This window comes from Rhinolophus sinicus, linkage group LG06 (assembly GCF_036562045.2).
Source record: "Rhinolophus sinicus isolate RSC01 linkage group LG06, ASM3656204v1, whole genome shotgun sequence".
NCBI lineage: Eukaryota > Metazoa > Chordata > Mammalia > Chiroptera > Rhinolophidae > Rhinolophus > Rhinolophus sinicus.
The window spans coordinates 118896505-118916158 of NC_133756.1; the positions used below are offsets into that span (position 1 = coordinate 118896505).

General features: G+C 40.4%; 1 protein-coding gene across 3 annotated transcripts in view; it reads right to left on the minus strand.

The window, feature by feature from the left end:
* Positions 1-1827: 1827 nt before the first annotated feature.
* The window catches only part of POLD3 (DNA polymerase delta 3, accessory subunit), a 44857-nt gene continuing 27030 nt past the window's right edge, over positions 1828-19654 (minus strand). For all 3 annotated transcript variants that reach the window (XM_019744423.2, XM_019744422.2, XM_074335773.1), the window contains 5 exons: positions 18937-19099; positions 16426-16532; positions 10747-10856; positions 9506-9584; positions 1828-4201 (listed from right to left, as the gene is read on the minus strand). In XM_019744423.2, coding sequence (XP_019599982.1) covers positions 3999-4201; positions 9506-9584; positions 10747-10856; positions 16426-16532; positions 18937-19099 — 662 coding nt within the window. In that variant the 3' untranslated portion in view covers positions 1828-3998. The remainder of the gene's footprint in view (positions 4202-9505; positions 9585-10746; positions 10857-16425; positions 16533-18936; positions 19100-19654) is intronic.

Genomic DNA, 19654 nt, shown 5'->3' on the forward strand with positions numbered 1-19654 from the left:
ATCCTATTGATCCTGCCTGCTCCCTTTGCTCAAAGACAAAATGAGTTCTGGGTGATGTGGCTAGGAACTCACTGTGAGGTCTTGCAGGTAGGTCAGGGAACTTGGATAGAGCTCCTGCATGCCCTATTGAGGTAGAGAAGAAGGTAAACAATGGTGCTCACCAGCACTTCTGATCCTGGAGAATTTCCGCAGCTCCTGGAGAACTCCCACAGTCCCGTCTTTTCTAGGTCTCTCATTTGTTGTGGAGAAAGTGATCTCATGTAGAAGTACATCTGTGTAGAGTGTGTGTGCTGGATAGTTATTGGAGGCCAATTGGAGCCAGGCGGGTGCTGGTTTGCCGAGCTAAAGCGGCTCTGGCCAGGGAGGTCAGATTCATGTGGTGACGCCCTGTTGGTCCTGCTTGCTCCCTTTGGGTTGAAATGGGCTCCAGGCTGCATGTTGCAGCTATCTTGCAGGTAGGCCCGAGGACCTGGATAAAGCCCCTGCCCATCCTACAAGAGGTGGAAGGGGACGTAAACAATGGTGCTCACTGGCTCCTCCAATTCTGGAGAGTTCCTGCAGATCCCACAGAGCTCCCATGGTTTCCCAGCCTTCTCTATTTGGCCTCTTTCATGTTGTGCAGAAGCTGTTCCATCAGCCTTCAGTTGTCTTTCAGGAGGAATTGCTGTCTATGTAGGTGTATACTTCAGTGTGCTTGTGAGAGGGGGCGAGTTTAGTGTCCTTCTACGTGCTGCCTTCTTGGACCTGTCTCTTAAATGAGAATCAACTTCTAATGTTATTCCTTGTCTCAAAATTCTTCACTTGGCCCTCATAGTCTTCAAATAAAATCTAGACTCCTTAGCAGGACCCAAACTTCATTTCTCAATATATTTTCCTCCCTATTCCCAAATTCTGGTCCCTCACCGCCCCCAGAAGCCATGTTCCTCTGCCTAGAAAATCCTTTCCATTCCACTTGGTAAAACCCTACTCATCCTTCAAAAACTTGTATTCCTTTCCTCCAGGAAGACTTGTTCCATACCTTCCCTCCTATGAGCTGAGGACTCTGTGCTACTGCCACACTCATCATATGACATTATAATTTCATTTTACTGGCTTGGCTCTTCCACTAGATCCTCAGAACAGTGCCACATCCTAGGATTCTATTATATCCTCTAGTGCCCAGGTCAGAGACCTGACACATAGTAGACACAATAAATGTTTTCATGAATAGTGAATGAAGCAATCTATGAATCTTTCAATAAGATAATATCTAATTTTTCTAAAACCTGCCATAAAATAGGGCAACTATCTTCCCCCTTTGGATCACATTTATAGCCAGAATGATGACTTGGAAAGAGTATATGTGCCACATCCTTGATAACACTGGTAGCTGAATGCATCATTTATGACATCAGGAAGGTCGCCACCATTTGTAGAGCACCTATGTACTGAGCACTGTGTGCTGAATACTGAATTTATGCTACATATACATTCAGTCATCACAATTTATGGTAACTCCTTTTAGCTCTCTTTTGGTAAAGAACCTGAGGCTAAGGAATTTGCCCAAGGTCACATAGTTAGCAAGTGGTGAAGCCAAACTAATACAATGTGCAAAATCAGGAGTAGATTTTCTTCTAAATGAACTAAAAAATGAAGTTGGCTGGAACTAAGATTTCCCACAGGGCTGAAAATATGATGAAGGCAGCAAATAACTTGTCCATCTCAGACTATGGGTATGCAGTTTTAACAATATAAACTAAAAACCAGCCGTGTTCCTGTTCAGCTTAAATAATTGCACACTATTGCCATCCTGTCAAATAACAGACTCATCAGACATTCAGTTCGAAGCACTGTTTTAAAACAACTTCTCAAGTTTATTTAACTCATGTGGATAACATGGTAGTTTTGTATAAAAAGAAGAAAAAGCCACCACTTACTAAGTCTTGCAGACAGCTCAGAGTTTAGGCAGCATTCTGGGCATAGTGCTCACAGGATCACAATCACAGGATTTGCATTATCCTTCCAACCAGCACCAGACTTTTCCAATTCAAAATTTAGTTTATTAGCATCTCAGCATAATAATTTTAAAAAGACTGAATTTAAGTTTTCATTTCCATTTAGAAAAATGACTACATTTTCCTTGATTCCTCTCCAGAAGTTGTTTGAAAAGGTTTTAAATCCAGGTATTCCATCCTTCTCTCCACCTTTTCCATTGAAAAAGAGAAAGGTGTTTGGAATATGTCAAACCTTTACTCAACCTGCTGCACACAAAGCCTCTGCCTTTTCAAGTCCTAGACGTAATGCCAAGGCCATCTCCCAATCCTGTGGTCTTGAGTCCATTGGGTGCCTGGCTTGAGAGCGCTGGGTGACAGTTCGTAAAGAAACTGCTATTGGGGCAGCCAGTTAGCTCAGTTGGTTATAGAGAGCGAGCTCTTAACAAGGTTGCTGGTTTGATTCCCACATGGGATGGTGGGCTGCACCCCCTGCAACTAGATTGAAAATGGCGACTGGACTTGGAGCTGAGCTGCGCCCTCCACAATTAGATTGAAGGACAACGACTTGACTTGGAGCTGATGGGTCCTGGAAAAAACAGCTACCCAATAAAAATTAAAAAAACAAGAAACTGTTAATCCAAGGGTAGTCATAATCCTAACTTGAACCAGTAGATGGCTGACTGTCCCTTAGGACACACACTAGGCTAAGGTGAAAGGGGCAAGTCAGACACCCCTCGTCTGGTCACAGTGAGTCACACCAGCAGCTGAGCTTGCGTTCCTTTCCCCAGAGCTCGCTGTGCAAGACCTCCGCAGCATGACCTCGGTCTACTGAGCCCACTGTGCAGCCATAATGGAAGTTGCTAAACTCATCACTGGAATGAATGAGTTTCCTTAAGTCACAAATGAAAATGTTTCACTTATTACTAGTAGTTTACACCTACTTACAACTTAGTCACTCCACCTCTTCTTGGGGAGCCTAGAGTTTTAGGCAAATGGGAGGGTTAAAAATGCCGAGGAATAACACCTATATTATAAATGTGTGCTTCGTTCTTCCTCATGACCCTCCTGGGAAATTGCTGTTTCTGAATGTTCAATTTCCTTGAGAAAAAGAAATTTTACTTAACTATTGTATACTGCATGTAGTAAGGGTTTTCTCTTTTCAGCCTTTATTTCATTCTATAGGTTTCTCCCTCTAGGTATTGAAAGTGGGAAAGAGGGGAGGAGACAAAAATCACCGACGGTATAAAGCACACCCTGTGTCACTACCATGACAGCCTCTAACACCCTCAATGCTGACTCTAAGTAATTTCTGGTGGAGTTGAATACATTACATTTCTATTTGTGCTGTGCCTGAGGCGTTTCCCTAACCACTAATTGCCAGAGAAGGTCTAGAGAGCTTTTCTGAAAGGGGTAGAACACAAGTAATGTGCTGCTATGCAGCCGGGTGTCAGTGTACTTTCTGATGGAGGAAAAGAGGATTACAGGGAGATTTTTGTTTCAGCCTTTAGTCCAACCAAGTTAAGAGATTTACAAAAAACAGCTGCAAACAGAACTGTGGTAGTGGGGAAGGGATGACGGGGAGTTGTAAACACATTCAGTAAAATTCAGGGATAAAAGAATACACACACAAGTCCACAGAATACAAAGGAACGAGGAGGAACCCCCTGAGCCATAAGCGGATCAGGGCAAGGGTAGGTGGGGTGCAGAGAATTCGCCACTAAACGGCTTCAGTGAGAATTCTGAAACCTGTTCTAACTTTTTTTTTTGGAGTAAATTCTCCTGACAGGTCAAAGATTGTGCTTAAAAAATGTCATTAGGAGGTACCAGCTTTTTAAATACTTTTGCCCCTTGCTTCCAGGTGATTTCCTTTTGGTTACAAACCAACGGTAGACATCTTGCAGGATGGAAGAAGTTTTCTGACATAGGTGAGGCGTGGCGTTGGATGAACTTACACAGTAAGTGAGAGTCTGTATGTCTTGGTCTTCTCCCTGACCACTCCATGTCTGACCTAACAGAGATGGCAGCTCACTTCCTCTGGAAGAAGCCAGTAATGGACACTTGTCTATTGGCTTTGCCCAGAGCAGCAGTCCCTTTCTTGGGGCCCTTTCGTTCCTCTTTGGGTTCTTTTTTCACAGCCATGGTTGGGGGCCTGTGTATGGAGGATGTCTTCATCTTCGGTTCCTCTTCGCTATCTGTGCACGATTCACTTTCGTAGACTTTTTCAGTGACTGGTTGGAGAAGGGAAAAATGGGTTGAGCCATTTAGAACACGATTCTATCAAGAGAATGAGATGTCTCGTTCACCCAGGGCCCTCAGACCCTCTGATCAAAGGAGGTGTGCTCATCTTCTACCAAAACTTTTTCCCACTGGGAGATCAGATCAAGCCCCAGGTAGGAAGTACGTGGTATCTTGAGTTGACACAGCCTCTAGTTGGGGCTTAGAATCAAAACATTCACCCAGCTTTCCTCACTGCTATGTCCTATGCTTTTAAACGGGCCCTTATCATTTGACTGTCCGAATCCTGCCCGTGTCTGTGTTAGCTAACTTCCTGAGTTCAAACGGTACTGTCTGTACCTCAGACACCTACTTCTACCCCCATATTTTGACTGACTTCTTTGAGCTCCCCTCCCTGACCCACAGTGCCTGCCTATTTCCATTGCTTGTTTTCCTGGTCTCAGTCTCTGCCCTATTTGCCAGTCTCCATCCTGTCTAGCTAGGCTCGCCACCATGGACCCTCCCAACTTGCTCTATCCTAATGTCACCCACTCTCTGCACATCCTAAGTACAGAGAATGGGAGGTAACTCAGTTGTTTGGTTCTTAGGTCTGAACGACTGCTAATTAACCCAAGATTTAGTGGTCTACATCATGAAGATAACTGTCCCAAGCAAACTCTATCAGATGACAAGCTTGACCGTTTTAAGGAAGGAAAATGATAAAATGAGAAACATAGTTACCAATTCTTACTCCCTATCAGCCAAAGGCATATTTTACACCTTCTCCCCTGCCAATAAAACTCCCTGAACCCTCCCCAGTGAAAACTTTGAAAAGAATTATAGCAGTGAGCAGTCATTGTGAGGAAGCCCCAAAGGGCACAGACAATGGCTTCCGACAATGAGGTCACAGAATTGATGAAGGTGTCTCTCCAACGTTGCCGCAATGCCTACACCAACCACAAGAAACAGTTCCATGCCACCTTCCTCTGACCTTAGAGAGCTGAAGCAGCGATATAACCAATGCCATCTAATTCTTTCTCAGCCTTCCTGGCTGCAGAAATTGACGAAGAAGCAGTAAAGAAAAACATCTTTTCTTAGATGAATAGAGTAAGCCAATATGCATAACGTTCAAATGATTACAGTGAAAGGAATTTTTTCACATTTAAGAACAATGATAGTTTTAAGCTCTTAATTATTGATCATGTCTTTCTAATAAAATATATTAATCAAATTGTTCTAGCGGCATAGGTTTTGGAATCAAATTTATCTCGGTTCTAATATCTAGTCTGCCATTTATAGAATCTCAAACTTGAACGGGCATCAGAATCACCCAGGGGGGCTTGTTACAACACAGACTGCCAGGCTCTTTTTCCAGTTTCGGTATCAGGAGGTCTGGAATGGACCTGAGAAGCTGCTTTCCTAACATGTCCTCAGGCGCCGCTGCCGCTGTAGGGCAGGGACCCGAGAATCACTTTTCTTTCCTCTCCTGTAAAATGGGCATATGTTTCCTCCCAGAACATACAGGCGCGCGAGGTCATCCGTGGCAAGCGCCCTTCAGTGCTAGTTTTTCCTTCACAACGGCCGTGCTGAAGGTCCACAGGCTGTTGCCATTGGAGTATTCTTTCACCTTACCTTTCCAATGCCATTAAGGTTACATAATGAACAGTCCCCTCCCTAAGAGTTCCTAGGATTTGTCATTACTTTCAAGAGCCTAGAATTTACTTTGCTGACTCCTGCCAACTTAGCGGCTAAAAACACTGATAGGTTAAATATATATTAGGTGGCCTTCCTACTGTCACCTGTGCTCCACAGAGCAGAAGGCATTAGACTCTCCTAGGAGCTTATTAGAAATGCAGAAGCTCAGGTGCCAACCCAGCCTACTAAATCAGAATTGGAATTTTGGCAAGATCTTCAAGCAATGCATATACTCAGCAAAGTTTGAGAAATGTTCCTTTAAGACACTTAGGGAATTTCCATGGTATATACCTATCAGTTCAGCAATTACGGCCCCATAACACTGTCCCCATCTCATACACAACTTCAAAAGCATTATGTAACTGGAGTATGGGAACAAAATTATGAGCTGTTATTTACTCAGTATCTCAAAGTCCGAGAGAATCTGAAGAGCCATCTATAGATACAGACACGACTCACTACTAGTGGATGGTATAGGCTTGCTCCTTCATAAACTATATTCTGTATGCAAATGGCAGCATGTCTACAATATTCAACTCCAGCATCAAATAGCTCATTATTTCATTACTTATTAACGAAACCACGGATTGTCCCATTGGCGATTTTGTGCAATGCATTGCGTGGGGGAGTTAAAAACCAGTCAGGGCAGCACCAACAAAATTTCTCCATCAGCACACTTGGTACACTTTACAAGCTGAAAGGAGCATTTCTGTATTCAAAGCTGCAGCTCCTTCAAACTGCAGGACAAAGGAGATTTCAACTTAAAAATACAGGATCTTTATTTTAGCTGAACGCCATGCCACTTTTCTGGGATGCTATCAAAAGAGGCCCAGTTCGCATGGGTAACAGAATTCTTTTCCATCAATTGTTTTGTTCTCAGAAATCCACCTTGCCCAGAAGTCCACCACAAACTTATCTCAGAGGCCCAATTCTGAGTGCCTGCAGCAAACTCACAGAGAGGAAAAGACCAGCTTTCTCAACCCACAGACCAATTCTGTTCCAGCAAAGGACAGGGCAAGCCCCCAGTGCCGACACATCTGTGCAGGCTGAGTAGAGAGGAAAGCAGAGCGCCTTTGTTGGGCACAGGAGCCAAGATTCATTCGGTTGAGTTTGGACTAAAAACCTTTTTTTTTTTTTTTTTAAAGTGCTATGTGAGCACAGTTTTCATTGTTGCATCCAAGGCTCTTAATAGTCCTGTCTGGAGAGAGCACTGCAGAAAAAGCCCACATCTACACCTGGCCAAGACAATAGGGAATTAGCCACAATTCCCAACGAACTCGCACAACAATGCATCTGATATTTTTCTTTTGGGGTAGGAGGAGGAGGAAAAAACTAGCACTGATGCTTTTGTCCTCTTAATTCGAAAGAAAAACAGATTAAGAAATTCAACAGAAAATATATATATGACCACCAACAGTCAAATCTAGAAGCTTGAAAATGCACCGTGAGAAGACTGAAAACAAAACAAAACAAAACAGACTACTCCAAGTCCAGAATTCACAGGCTCACAATCAATTTGGCATTGAAAAGACAGAATTTCCACATGGAAGGAATTTTATTCCCCTGATCATATGTGGCCATTGAAATGGCAGAGGCCTTTTCAGAGGAGTGGGGGGTGGGAGGTAATGGGACAAGGCTCACAACCGGTAAGATACCTTCACTAGTTTTAAAAACCACATTGCTTAGGAAAAGCTGATTCATCAGAGTCAATATTTTTAGACAAAAATTTGAACAAGGAAAATCAAGAAAGGGAAAAAATACTTCTCTAGGAGAGCCAAGCTATGGCATGTGCTATAGGAAAGAAGAAATGACAATATGGGCTATCCAACTAAAAGACATTTAAGAGGCTAAACCCACAACTCTTTCAAATAGAGAAATACTGTTCCAGGACCTCAAGGCTAAATCCTAAAAGCCCCACAAAAGTCTGGTTCAATTGTGGAAAAGGCAGAACAAGCTACAACATGGCTGAAGAATCAGCCAATCACTTAAAGTCTGAATTCTTTTTTTTAATGTTAACTATACATATTCTCCGGTTTTACTGAGATATAATTAAAATACACCACTGTATAGTATACAGCATAATGGTTTGACTTACATATACTCGTATTGTGAAATGATTACCGCTATAAATTTAGTTAGCATCTATCATCTCATATAGATCAAATAAAAAGAGAAGGCAAAGTTTTTTTTCCTTTTCAAAAGAACTAGGATTGACTCTAAACAACTTTCACATAATCGTACAACGGTGTTAACTACAGTCACCACACTGTACACCCCTAGTACTTACTTATGTTGTAACTGGAAGTTAGTACCTTTTAACCATGTCTCCTAGTCCCCCTCCCCCCACTCCAGCCTCTGGTAACCACAAATCTGATCCCTTTATCTTTTAGGTTCCACATGTAAATGAGATCATATGAGTACAGTATTTGTCTTTTCCTGTCTGACTTATTTCACTTAGCACAACACCCTCTAGGTCCATCCATGTTGTTGCAAATGACAAGCTTTCCTTGTTTTTATAATTGCTGAATAATCTGGGGTGTGTGTGCACACAGCATATTAAAGTTTGAAGCATGCTTTTCTCTCTCTCTCTCTCTCTCTCTTTTTCTCTACCTCTCTCCACACACACACACACACACACACACACACACACACACAGTGCCAAAAAAAAAAGTATACACATTTTAAGGAATACTGTATTATACATTATAAGAAAGGAAAATTGTATTAAAATTGTGTAACACTCATACATACAGATAACGAAAGATGAATACAAGTCACGTTTGACTTCTGCAATTACAAGAGGTGCTCAAAGTGGTTACCATCAGCGTAATTTTAATAGTTGTTTCCTTTCTTAAAATGTGTATATACTTTTTTGGCACCGTGTGTGTGTGTACACATACATATATACATATATACATACATACCACAATTTCTTTATCCGTTCATCTGTCAATGGACACTTAGGTTGTCTCAAAGCCTAAATTCTATTCCCCTCTAGGCCTCCATAAAAAGCACATATTTGTACCTAGCAGGCCTTACAAATAGGAAACATTAAGGAAGTGACTTGGAAGTTATATCTCTGTGAAGAACAAATGGGACAAAATACCAAAGACTTGTGACACTCTACTCAGAGCTTAATCATCTTTGGAGCTTCTTTTCCACTGTTCAAATGTATAAAATGACCATTCTAAAAAAAAAAAAAGTTTCTCAACATCTGTGATAACATCATCTTAATTTAGTATTGTGGTTTCCATCTTGAAAGTGTTTTTAGATATATTACCTTACCTGACTCTTCACAACCCCACATACAGGCAAAATAGATATTTCACCTCCATTCCACAGATCAAAGAACTCCCCACCAGAGGTGACCTAACTTTCATCCAAGATCTCAAAGCTTATTTTTACAGTGTACGGCCCTAACAAGAACCCAAGTGTTCTAACCTCTCTCAGAACGGTCTCTATACTCTGCTACTCAAAGTCTGGGCCAGACGAGCAGGACGGTGTCACATGGGGGTGAGTCACACACATATTAAAGTCTCACGGACGCTGCTCTATAAAGGATTGTGGTGCCTCTCCATGGTAATAATGCTATCTCTAGATTTGGAGCCCCAAATCCTTCTTACCCATGCAGCCTTCGTCGTCCACAAAGTTTTTAGATTTCAGCACACGCTTTCGTTTTCTTTTGTTTTCTCCACTTAAGCTCTAAAAGATCAGAGGAAGATCGGAAGTTACAACATGAAGGTGACCGTGCAATTAGAGAAAAATAACAAAAGCTTTTCAATTTGTAATAATCAACCTCTACTATTCCATGATGATAAAAATTTGAACAAGGAATTCTACACATTTCCTTTTAGGGGAACAGCCCTCCCTACCAAAAAGGTAAGTTATGCTTATTGTATATGCAGACTTGACATTTCATTGTTTCTGAGAAGAAAAGTAATATGTTGAGTAAAAACCTGTGGGTACTGCAGGCACCACAAGTTAAAAGGATGAATAAGACAAGGACCGCCGTGGAGGAGAAAGACGAGGGAAACAGACCACTGCAATCCACTGTGGTAAGGGCTCTAATGGCAGCTGGGGAGACGTACCGGGAGCGCACAGGGAAGGCCCCTAAACCAGACCCGGGTTTCCATGGCATCTGTGCTCGCTGGAGATACCTGCTGTTTCAGCCTTGACACTGCAACTCTACACCGATACAACTTAGTCTTAGGCTGGTATTCCCAATACCAATTTCCGTTCATCTCCACTGGTCTTTAATCCCATTTTCTCTTCAACAAATGAAGAGATTAATGCAAAATACAAATGACAGTCTTAATATATTAAGGAAAACTGATAGTCATAAAGGAAAAACAAGAACTTGTCAGCACCCATCTTCTCAACTCCTTTTCTACACCAATAGATGTAGACACGATGCTGCTGAACATCGCTCAAAACCACATTTCCCCATTTGTTGCCAGCTTTTCTTATTTAGCCCCTTTCCAGAAGACCTTCTGAAGAGCAACCAATGTGCACAAGTTGTTTGTTCTGTATCTTTCACACACTTTGCTCTGACGCAGGCAAGACCTCCTTTGCACAATTCCAACAGGAGTTGTTGGCACAGCAGCCCCAGTGCCGGAGATCACGAAACCCCACACAGCTTCCAGGATCTACCTCTGCAACCTTCCTGAGACTTTTCCCTACAGTTGAAATCTCACTTCAGGCGAGAAGAGAGGGAGTGTCTATTCTGTATGAGCTACAAGAATGCAGAATGAGGCAAAAGCCACCTACTGGCATCTGTGAAGCACACGGCAGAGAACTGATTTAGGTTTAGGTCCTTGGGTGAAAAAAGACCCATGGAAAAGCAACCATCCCAGTGAAGTTGTACCTTTATAGGAGGCTCTGGCTCAGCCGGAGGCAGCGGTTCAGGAGGCGGAGATGCAGGCGGTGGGGGCGAGGGTGACTCAGCTTCATAAACCCCCGGAGAATCTGGTATGACTGAAATAACGAGACAAAAGGAGATAAGAGAGCTACGCCACTATCTGGTACATCACCTTCTCCACTGGCTAAGTTTCCACGGCCAACAAAGGACATTTTGCAAGCAGTAATTCATGACAACCACAGACTCTACAGTTATATATCTTTAAAATATACTCCTACATTTTATTATACAAAGAAAATCAGAGAATTGAGAATTATTAGAGCTGGAATGTACTTTTAGAGATTATCTTAGCTAAACTTTTTACTTTACAGATAAATCAGGGTAGGATGTTGTTTTATAAATATTCACTGATCACCTACTATGAGTCATGTCTATCACTTGTTTTACTTTATCCTCACAACAACCCTAAGAGACAAATATTATTACCCACACATTAGATCTGAGTAAACAGAGGTTTAGAGAGCTTAACTTGCCAAGGTCAAAGAACCTGCAACTGAGGCAGAAGGTTTTAAACCCAAGTCAGTCTGATCCCTCAGCCTTACTACTCCAACTATCGCATGCTGCCTTACCATTCCGGACCAGACACTGTCTCTTAAGATCGAGTAAGTGGAGATAATGCTCAGATTATACCAAACGGTCCGTGCCAGCGTCTCTGTGACTGTGGTCTGAGGACTATTTGCAATCACTTGAGAAGTTTGTGAGCCTGAAACTTTCCAGCTGATGTTAAGAGCATAACCCTTGGTGGGAGGGAGGAGGGAGGGGTCATCTTTGCAATGGTCACAGTTACAGCTCTAAGACATGCTTGACATGCTGTATGGGAACTGCTTCTAGAGACTGCCCCACTGATGAGGCTTGTTTGGCTGCGCTGAGATGAGCAGAACACTTTCTGGAAAGAAACACTGCTATGGAAGTGGTATCACCCGAGAAGAGAGTACCACAAGAGGGACCCCATCATTTCTAAATAGTTCCAGAAACAGTGGTCTCAGTATAAGGCCCATGGGAAGGGAAGTGAAAATCCTCAGCTGACCTATTGCTTAATCACCACAAATTGCTGGTCAAGGGACTGGGTAGCTGCTTAGCTTCACCTGCTCCCTGAGTCTCCTGGCAGTATTCAAACTCTCAGCACAAGCCTTGGATCTGAAATTCTCCCAACTGATTAGGTCAGTGTTAAAAATTATGACAGTGGCGGGTTCAAGGCCAAATGACCTGAAGAGGTGAAGCAGAACAAGAGCCAGAATGAAACAATAAATTATACACTTCAAGTATGAAACGGGCCCTAAAACTTTATAAGCTACGGGACACAAGAGACAGAAACGCTGAGAAAAAGTAGTCCAGCTAATAACCCATCTCTGGGAGGCTAGAACATGACGGGCGCTCAGGCAAGCAAAAGAAAAGTCAAACCAAACCAAGCACCCATTTTTCTGAAGGTATTAAGAAAGCTGTGTTACGATGTGTTGCAGTGGTAGGAGGAAAGTTTATGCAGTGAGGAAGGAAGCCAAAGACAAGGAATTTGAGTACTCACAGTGACACAATTAGTTCTTAATTCTATTTCCAGTTCTGTAACCTCTTGCCTTAACCAAGGAAAACACTTCATCCCGGTGTCACCAAGACCCCTCTCATGGCACTGGATGGAAATGTGTATCTCCCCTCCACACTTGAAGTTCCATAGAGGCAGAGGTACCATGATTTCCCTGGCACTGAATACACAATAACCATTTTTTTTAACTAAAGGAAAACAGTCGTTTTCTGAACTAAATTTGGGAGGAGGGGCTTCCTGGTCAAGTAAGCACATACCAGAACATCTCTCCCTCTCCCTTCCACACATCCCCAAAGAGAAACATTATAATGATAACAAAGGAGTGAAATGTTGTAATGCCCCCATACCAAGGAATAGGGCAGGAGAGGAGCCAAGAGCTCTTAATGAATAAGAAATTTCAACAAATCTTGGAAGATGAGGGTAGATGGGAGACAGTTGACAGGAGAAACATCAGTCAATTAGATGAGTCAAATAGGAGAGGTTACTATCTATTATAAAACTTTATTTTATCTCATTTTTGAAATTGTATGTAGGTATTTAAATTAAAAAAATATATTTTAAAGGAAGGATCAGAAAAACAATGAGAATTTTCTGGGCTTTACAAACATTCATTCTTATAACATTGATTCATTCTCAAAATCATTATTACTAGTACTATTACCTCTGTTTTGTACAACTGAGGTTCAAAGACATCTAAAAAAAAAATACTTGCCCACATTCATATGCTAAAATCCATCTGTGTCAGCATTAGTCTATTATCAGGCCATGCATTCTCCCTTAATATATTTTAGTTACATAGCATAAGAAATGTTTGCTGCATGAGTGTAATTTACATATATTTGTAACGAATTTGCAGCTCTTCAGATGAAAGGTACTCAAGTAGTGAAACATCACTTATCCCAGGAAAGCACCCTTTGTTGGGGCAGAATAAGACTGTGGTAAAACTAATTTCAAGGGTCCAGCAATGTAACCACTGTTTATCAGTTTTCTGGCAGAGATTCGTAATTAGAATTCCTGGAAATCATTCATAACTTCCTAGGAAAAAGTTTAAACTACCTATTTTAACCTAAAGAGAGAGGCCATTTGTTTAACGATTCTCCATAAGCAACTTGCAAAGACTGAAAATGTTAGCAAAGACTTAAACATATTGGTTAAAATGATTTCTTCCTTGCAATGTAGATGGTACTTCTTAATGTTCTTTCTTTCTGTGTCTGGCCTTTTCTCACTTTACAAAGAGAGTATATAGAAGTGCTAAAGGTACTTATCACTGCCAGGGAGAAGGCAAAAGGAATAGTTCCTTGAATAGAGAGTTAAGGATATGAAGTTGAAGGGAATTTTCTGAGAATACCTGCGAGTGTATTTACTACATTAAACACTTACTGAACACCTCAATAGGAAAAGTGGGGGTGAATAGTAAGAAAACCCACTCTTGACACGTCATCTTATTTGATGTTCATAAAAAGCCTACACGGTTTCTAAAAGCCTACATAGTTCCCCATTTTAGAGATGAGAAAAGAAGGAATTGAAGAAATAATCTGTCTGAAGTGTCACAGAGTAAGTGGCGGAGGTCAGATTGAAACTCAGTCTGCCTGACCCCCAAGTCCCTGCCATTCCCTCCACTCCTGCTGCTCATCTGCTAACTTCGAGCTAAAGACCACCTACTGGACTAACAGCACATATTCAGTGTAACAAGAATAAAACAATAATAGTTTAGAGTCTGTGCGAAGGTTTAAAATAAAATCCCACTGGCTTTGAGACAAAAAAGAAATTTAGGGGTAAAATGGCCAAGGTTTATACATTTAGTCAGATGCCAAAAATTATCTTTGCCAGAGAAAAAATCTCAGAGCCTCTGCTCTATACCACCTGTTACTATAGGTTGTCTACCTCTATCGCATTTCTTCTCACTCCTTTCCAAACTAAATAACCCCACTCATATTTCTAATCACATACGGGTATATTTTTGTGGGCTAAGGGTCAGAACTACAGAGTATTTCAGAAGTACGTAACGAGTGCTCAATCAACCACAGTAATTCCTTGACTTAGAGCCAACCCCTTCACTAACACGACAGTATCTAGTACCTTTTTAATGTACATTAGGCTCACGGCTTCAAAGACTTTTCCAGACTCTTCCAATTAGCACATATTCCTAAATTACTTCCTAATTATTTTCCCATGTGTCTGCATAGAATGGCCTCTATTTCCTTAATTCTTAACTGGTCAGAATGTTCCTTGATGGTTGCTTCATTCACACACTTGGGAATCTTCCTTTCAGTAATTGTGGTGGAAGCATTTTGATAAATGACATGGAGTAAGTATATAGCCACTGCCCCTCTGCGATGCCCACAATGCCCTATTCCTACCCATTCCATGGAGTCATTAAAAACCATGGCTCTGGTGGGCACTGGACCTCTCACAGGATATCAGAGGCCGTAAATTTTAATGTGTAAGCAGACAGGTAAGATCTAAATCCACAGAAGAGTCAAAGATGTACTGTTTCCCCGAAAATAAGACCTAGCCAGACAATCAGCTCTAATGCGTCTTTTGGAGCAAAAATTAATATAAGACCCAGTCTTATTTTACTATAATAGACGACCAGGTCTTATATTAATTTTTGCTCCAAAAGACGCATTAGAGCTGATTGTCCGGCTAGGTCTTATTTTCGGGGAAACGTAGCACCTCTGTTACAGCCAGATTTAACCTCCTTGTACAATTTCTTAGGTCTGTTCACTTCTGTTGCCATTATATATACATATATAGTGTTTTTTCCACTCAAGAACAGGGGGTATGGTTGGGCTACTACCCCCTTTTGGGGAGCTTGTTACCATTTTCAGTTCTTATAGCAGTTTGTGGTAAGAGTAGAATCTAACAAGTTTAGTTTTGTCCTTCAACAGCATAACAGGTTCTTTTTTTTTTGCACTGTTTTTATCTCTCTCAGTATCAGTTTCTTTGCTTTTGTCTCTATACCTTTATGTGATGCTGAATTCCTTTGGACTAATGGTTCCTCCCTCCCCCCATTTCCTAAAATGTTTTATACCTATTACGGCATGAATTCATGGAGAAGCAGTTATAGCAACTCAAGCTCTTCACTGGTTCTCAAAGCAGGCTTTTCAGGGTAAAAGCCATTTGACATATCAACCCAGGTGTCTTTCTCTTAAGCCTCCTTCTCTTCCTATACATTTTTATACACAATTTGGGAAGAGATCTTGGCTCTTAGAATACTTGATATTCTTTTAAAAGGCACATTAATTTTCTAGGTGAGAATCTTCCCCTTACTCTGTTTGCTTATCTTACAACAATGTCTATAACCTAAAACAGGAAGGGCCCATGACGTCATTCTCTTTCAACAATGACACTGAAGATTCTTCATCTTAGCAATGTATTACTTATATGGTGTGAAAGACCACCCACAGCCTTGACAGCTACAACATAACCTCTTTTCAAAGTCACAGGAACGGAACATCTCCAGTTTATTTTTTTAAAAAAGAAAAGGTCTTTAATGATATATATTAATAACCCTTTTTCTCTCCCTTTGTGTTATTTTGGCAAATTACAAGAAAATGATAGTTCTGGTCAAAAGGCTAAAGTAGATTTTAAACAGAAATAGGTGCTATGTGTGTATCAAAGCTAGGATTCCTACTGTCATTATGACCCATAATAAATGACCTTTTAGCTCTTTGAGAATAAGAATTGACCCCTGCTATGGACTGAATGTGTTTCCTCCAAATCCATATGTTGAAGCCCTAATCCCTAATGTGATGGGACTTGGAGGTGGGGACTTTGGGAGCTAAGTGAGTCGTAAGAGTAGAGCCCTCATGAATGAGATTAGTGCCCTTATTAGAGACATGAGAAAGATGTTCTCTCTCCCTGCCATGTGAGGATACAGCAAAAAGGTGTCCTTCTGCAAACGAGGAAGAGAGCTCTCACCAGGAAATGAATCAGCCAGCACCTTGATTTTGGATTTCCCAACCTTCCAAACCATGAGGAATAAATTTCTGTTGTTTAAGCCCCCCAGTCTTTGGTATTATTGTTACAGTAGCTGAAACTGACTGAGACAATCCCACCAGCCCAAAAACAATTGCAATGCCCACCTTCATCTTCACTGCTATCAGACTCAGGAAGTTTGATTCTTCTCCTCTTTTTCTTTGTGTTTTCAGTTTCTTTTGTCTCATCATCAGATAACTCCACTCGCTTCCCCCTGTTGCCATGCAGGAAAAATTTAAGCATTTGACACAAAATAAAAATGTAAGTATTCATATGCTACTATGGGTCTTGCTTCATAACTCATGATCTTAGTTCCAAAGGATAGAAAGTTAAAATAGACTAACAAGAATTCTTCTCAAGGCTAACTGACCACAACTAGGTCATTTTATGGGGTGACCAGAATACAAATCTTCTCTAGCTCTCTACAAACCACTGGAAGCTACTACCAGGTAATCAAGAACCTTTCTAAATTCTTAACTTCCCCTATTGGCCTTTCAATAATTAAAAAGCATTAAACAAACAGCTACTACCTACATATATATTCAAGGCTCTTTGCTAAACACTGAGGACACAAAGATCAAGAAAATACTATTCTCAAGAAGCTCTGGCCAGAAAAACAGAAACACTACTAACTATAATGCAATGTGGTGAATCTTCCTGGACAAATATTATGGGATATGACTCTTGCTTAAAAACTTGAAAAGGTGAAGTTCATCAGATAGAAAAGGGAGATGCATACTTTAAAGAGAAAGAACAATATAAGCAAAGGCTTAGAGACATAAGACCTTAAGGGATTCTAATGACATAATAAAAAACCTACACTCTATCTTGAAATTATGATACTCCATCACACTATTCAATCAACAAATAATTTATCAAATGTCCAATGTGTGTTAGAGATACAGTTTTTATCTTCAAGTACTTTATTTCTTATGTAACTTTAAATATTAACTTACTTTTCTACCTTAAGCTGGAAAAAGATAAACTCAAAATAAGTAGAAGGAAATAATAAAGAGCACCAATCAGTGAAATAAAAATAGAGAAAATTAACAAAGTTAAAAGTCATTATTTTGGGGGCAAACATTAATAAAATTAATAAGCCTTTTACAAGACTGATAAAAAAGACAAAAATACATATTACTAATATTAGGAATGAAAGAATGAAGAAATCTGCAGTGATAACTACAGATAAGGATTTTAATAGCTACTCCCTAAACCAAGAATAAGGCGATATTATGAACAACTTTACACCAATAAACTCAATTTAAAAGAAATAAATGCCTTTAAAAACAGAACCAAACCCAAAAATAACAAGAAAATTCATATAGCTCTATTTAAAGAAATAAAATTCATTGGAACAAACAAACAAACCTTCCCACAAAGAAAACTCAAGGCTCAGATTCACTTGTGAATATTATCAAACTTTTAAGAAAGAAATAGTATCATACACAATTTTTTTCAGAAAACAGAGGAAACGCCTTCCAACCAAGAAGTTAGCATAACTGATACCGAAATCTGATTAATATGTTACTAGAAAATAACTGATCTATACTTAAATAACTGATCCATAATCCTCAAATGTAGAGGCAAAAAATCCTTATAATATTAACAAATAGAATCCAGCAATATGTAAAAAGGATAATACATCACAACCAAGTGCAGAGTTTATCCCAAGAATGCAAGGTTGGTTTAACATTTGAAAACCAGTCAATGTAATTCACATTAAGAGAAACACTGTATGATCACCTCAATAAAGGCAGAAAAAGTGTCTGTCAAAATTCAACACCCATTCATAATAGTACCCCTCAGCAAACTAGGAATAGAACTGCCTCCATCTGGTAAAGGCATCTACTAAAAATATACAGTTAACATCACACTTAGTGGTGAAATACTGAATGCATTCTTGGTAATGACCACCACCACCGAGTGTTATGTCCATGGCTAGGGCGTTTTAATCCATCTATATCACATGTGAGGTGAGGTCCACTGGACAGAGCCTTGACCCTCTGAAACGTCAGCATTGTGTTGATGTTTTCTGTTGGAGTAGCCCCAACCTTGCCACAAAAGTCAAGTATTTCTGGGCCTATCAGTGCCGACAGTGTCCTTTAGAATTTCTTTCAACAGACTAATTCCTACCAGCTATGAGGTAGTGTCTCAAATTCCTGGATCCATTTTTAACAGCTTGTGTGCTTTTTATTTTCTTTTCTAATTACATTTTACCACTTGAAAAATAAACTCATTGATATAAAAAGAAAACAAAGAACGTTTTCTCTTAAATTTGACCCCTCATTTGCAATTTGAAGTGAAAAACAGCCACATAATCAGGCATACTTATGCCATGTCCACAAATTTCAAATGAAGGAGAAAAGACAATCAATTTAGATCAATAGGGCCCCAAAAAATGACTTTGGGCTCTAAATGATCTAAACTGCTTGATTCCAGTTCTACTTTACTAGATATTGAGCTTCTCCCCTCACTTTGGTTATATAGCTGTATCCCTAAGGCATTAAGTAGGATTTAGTGCTCAACTGAAAACTCCCCACTGCCAGTAAGCCCAAACAGACCTTCTCACCCCCAGGAGAAACACTCTTCCCCCACAAGTGACAAAATTTTCCTACCTTTTTTTCTCCTTCTGCATCTTAACAGGCTCTGCTTTTTTGCTGGATTTCTTCAGGCCTGCTGGGGCTGCCAGCTTTGGTTCAGTGACAGACACTGGAGGTTGTTCCACTATTTTTTCTTCTTTCACGGCTTGTTCTGAATCCAAATTGACTTTAAGTTTATCTACAAAGTATAGCAGATGATATATAAACCCATCATGCAATATTAATCTATCATTCCTTTGACAGTCTACTAAGTGCCAGGTAATATGTTAGGAGCAGGGACTAAAGGGATGAAAACATAGTCCCTGTCCTAACAGAGCTCATGGTCTAGTCAGAGAGCATTTCACCTTTCCAACTACCACTCTAGCTATAGCTGTTTTCATTTCTGCCTCCTGCTAATCCCTCCTAGTATCATAGCCCACAGGGCAAATGATAGTAAAAGCAGAGTTTAGACAAAACAAATACAACTTTATGAGGTATCATCCTTCTCATTTGTTACATGAGGAAACTAAGACAGAGGGATTAAAAGATGTACCCAAGAGTACACAGCTTATAAATAGTGACAACAGAAATGTCTACAAAGATCTATTTTCTTTCTATTGTAGTCTATCTTTTTAAGCCTGGATACTTTCATGTACTACTACCTTAATGATATAATTGAAAGACTATTTTGGAATCAGAAAAGTTTGGTTCAAATCCTGCTTCACTCTGGGCAAGTTCTTTTATCTAAAAATCA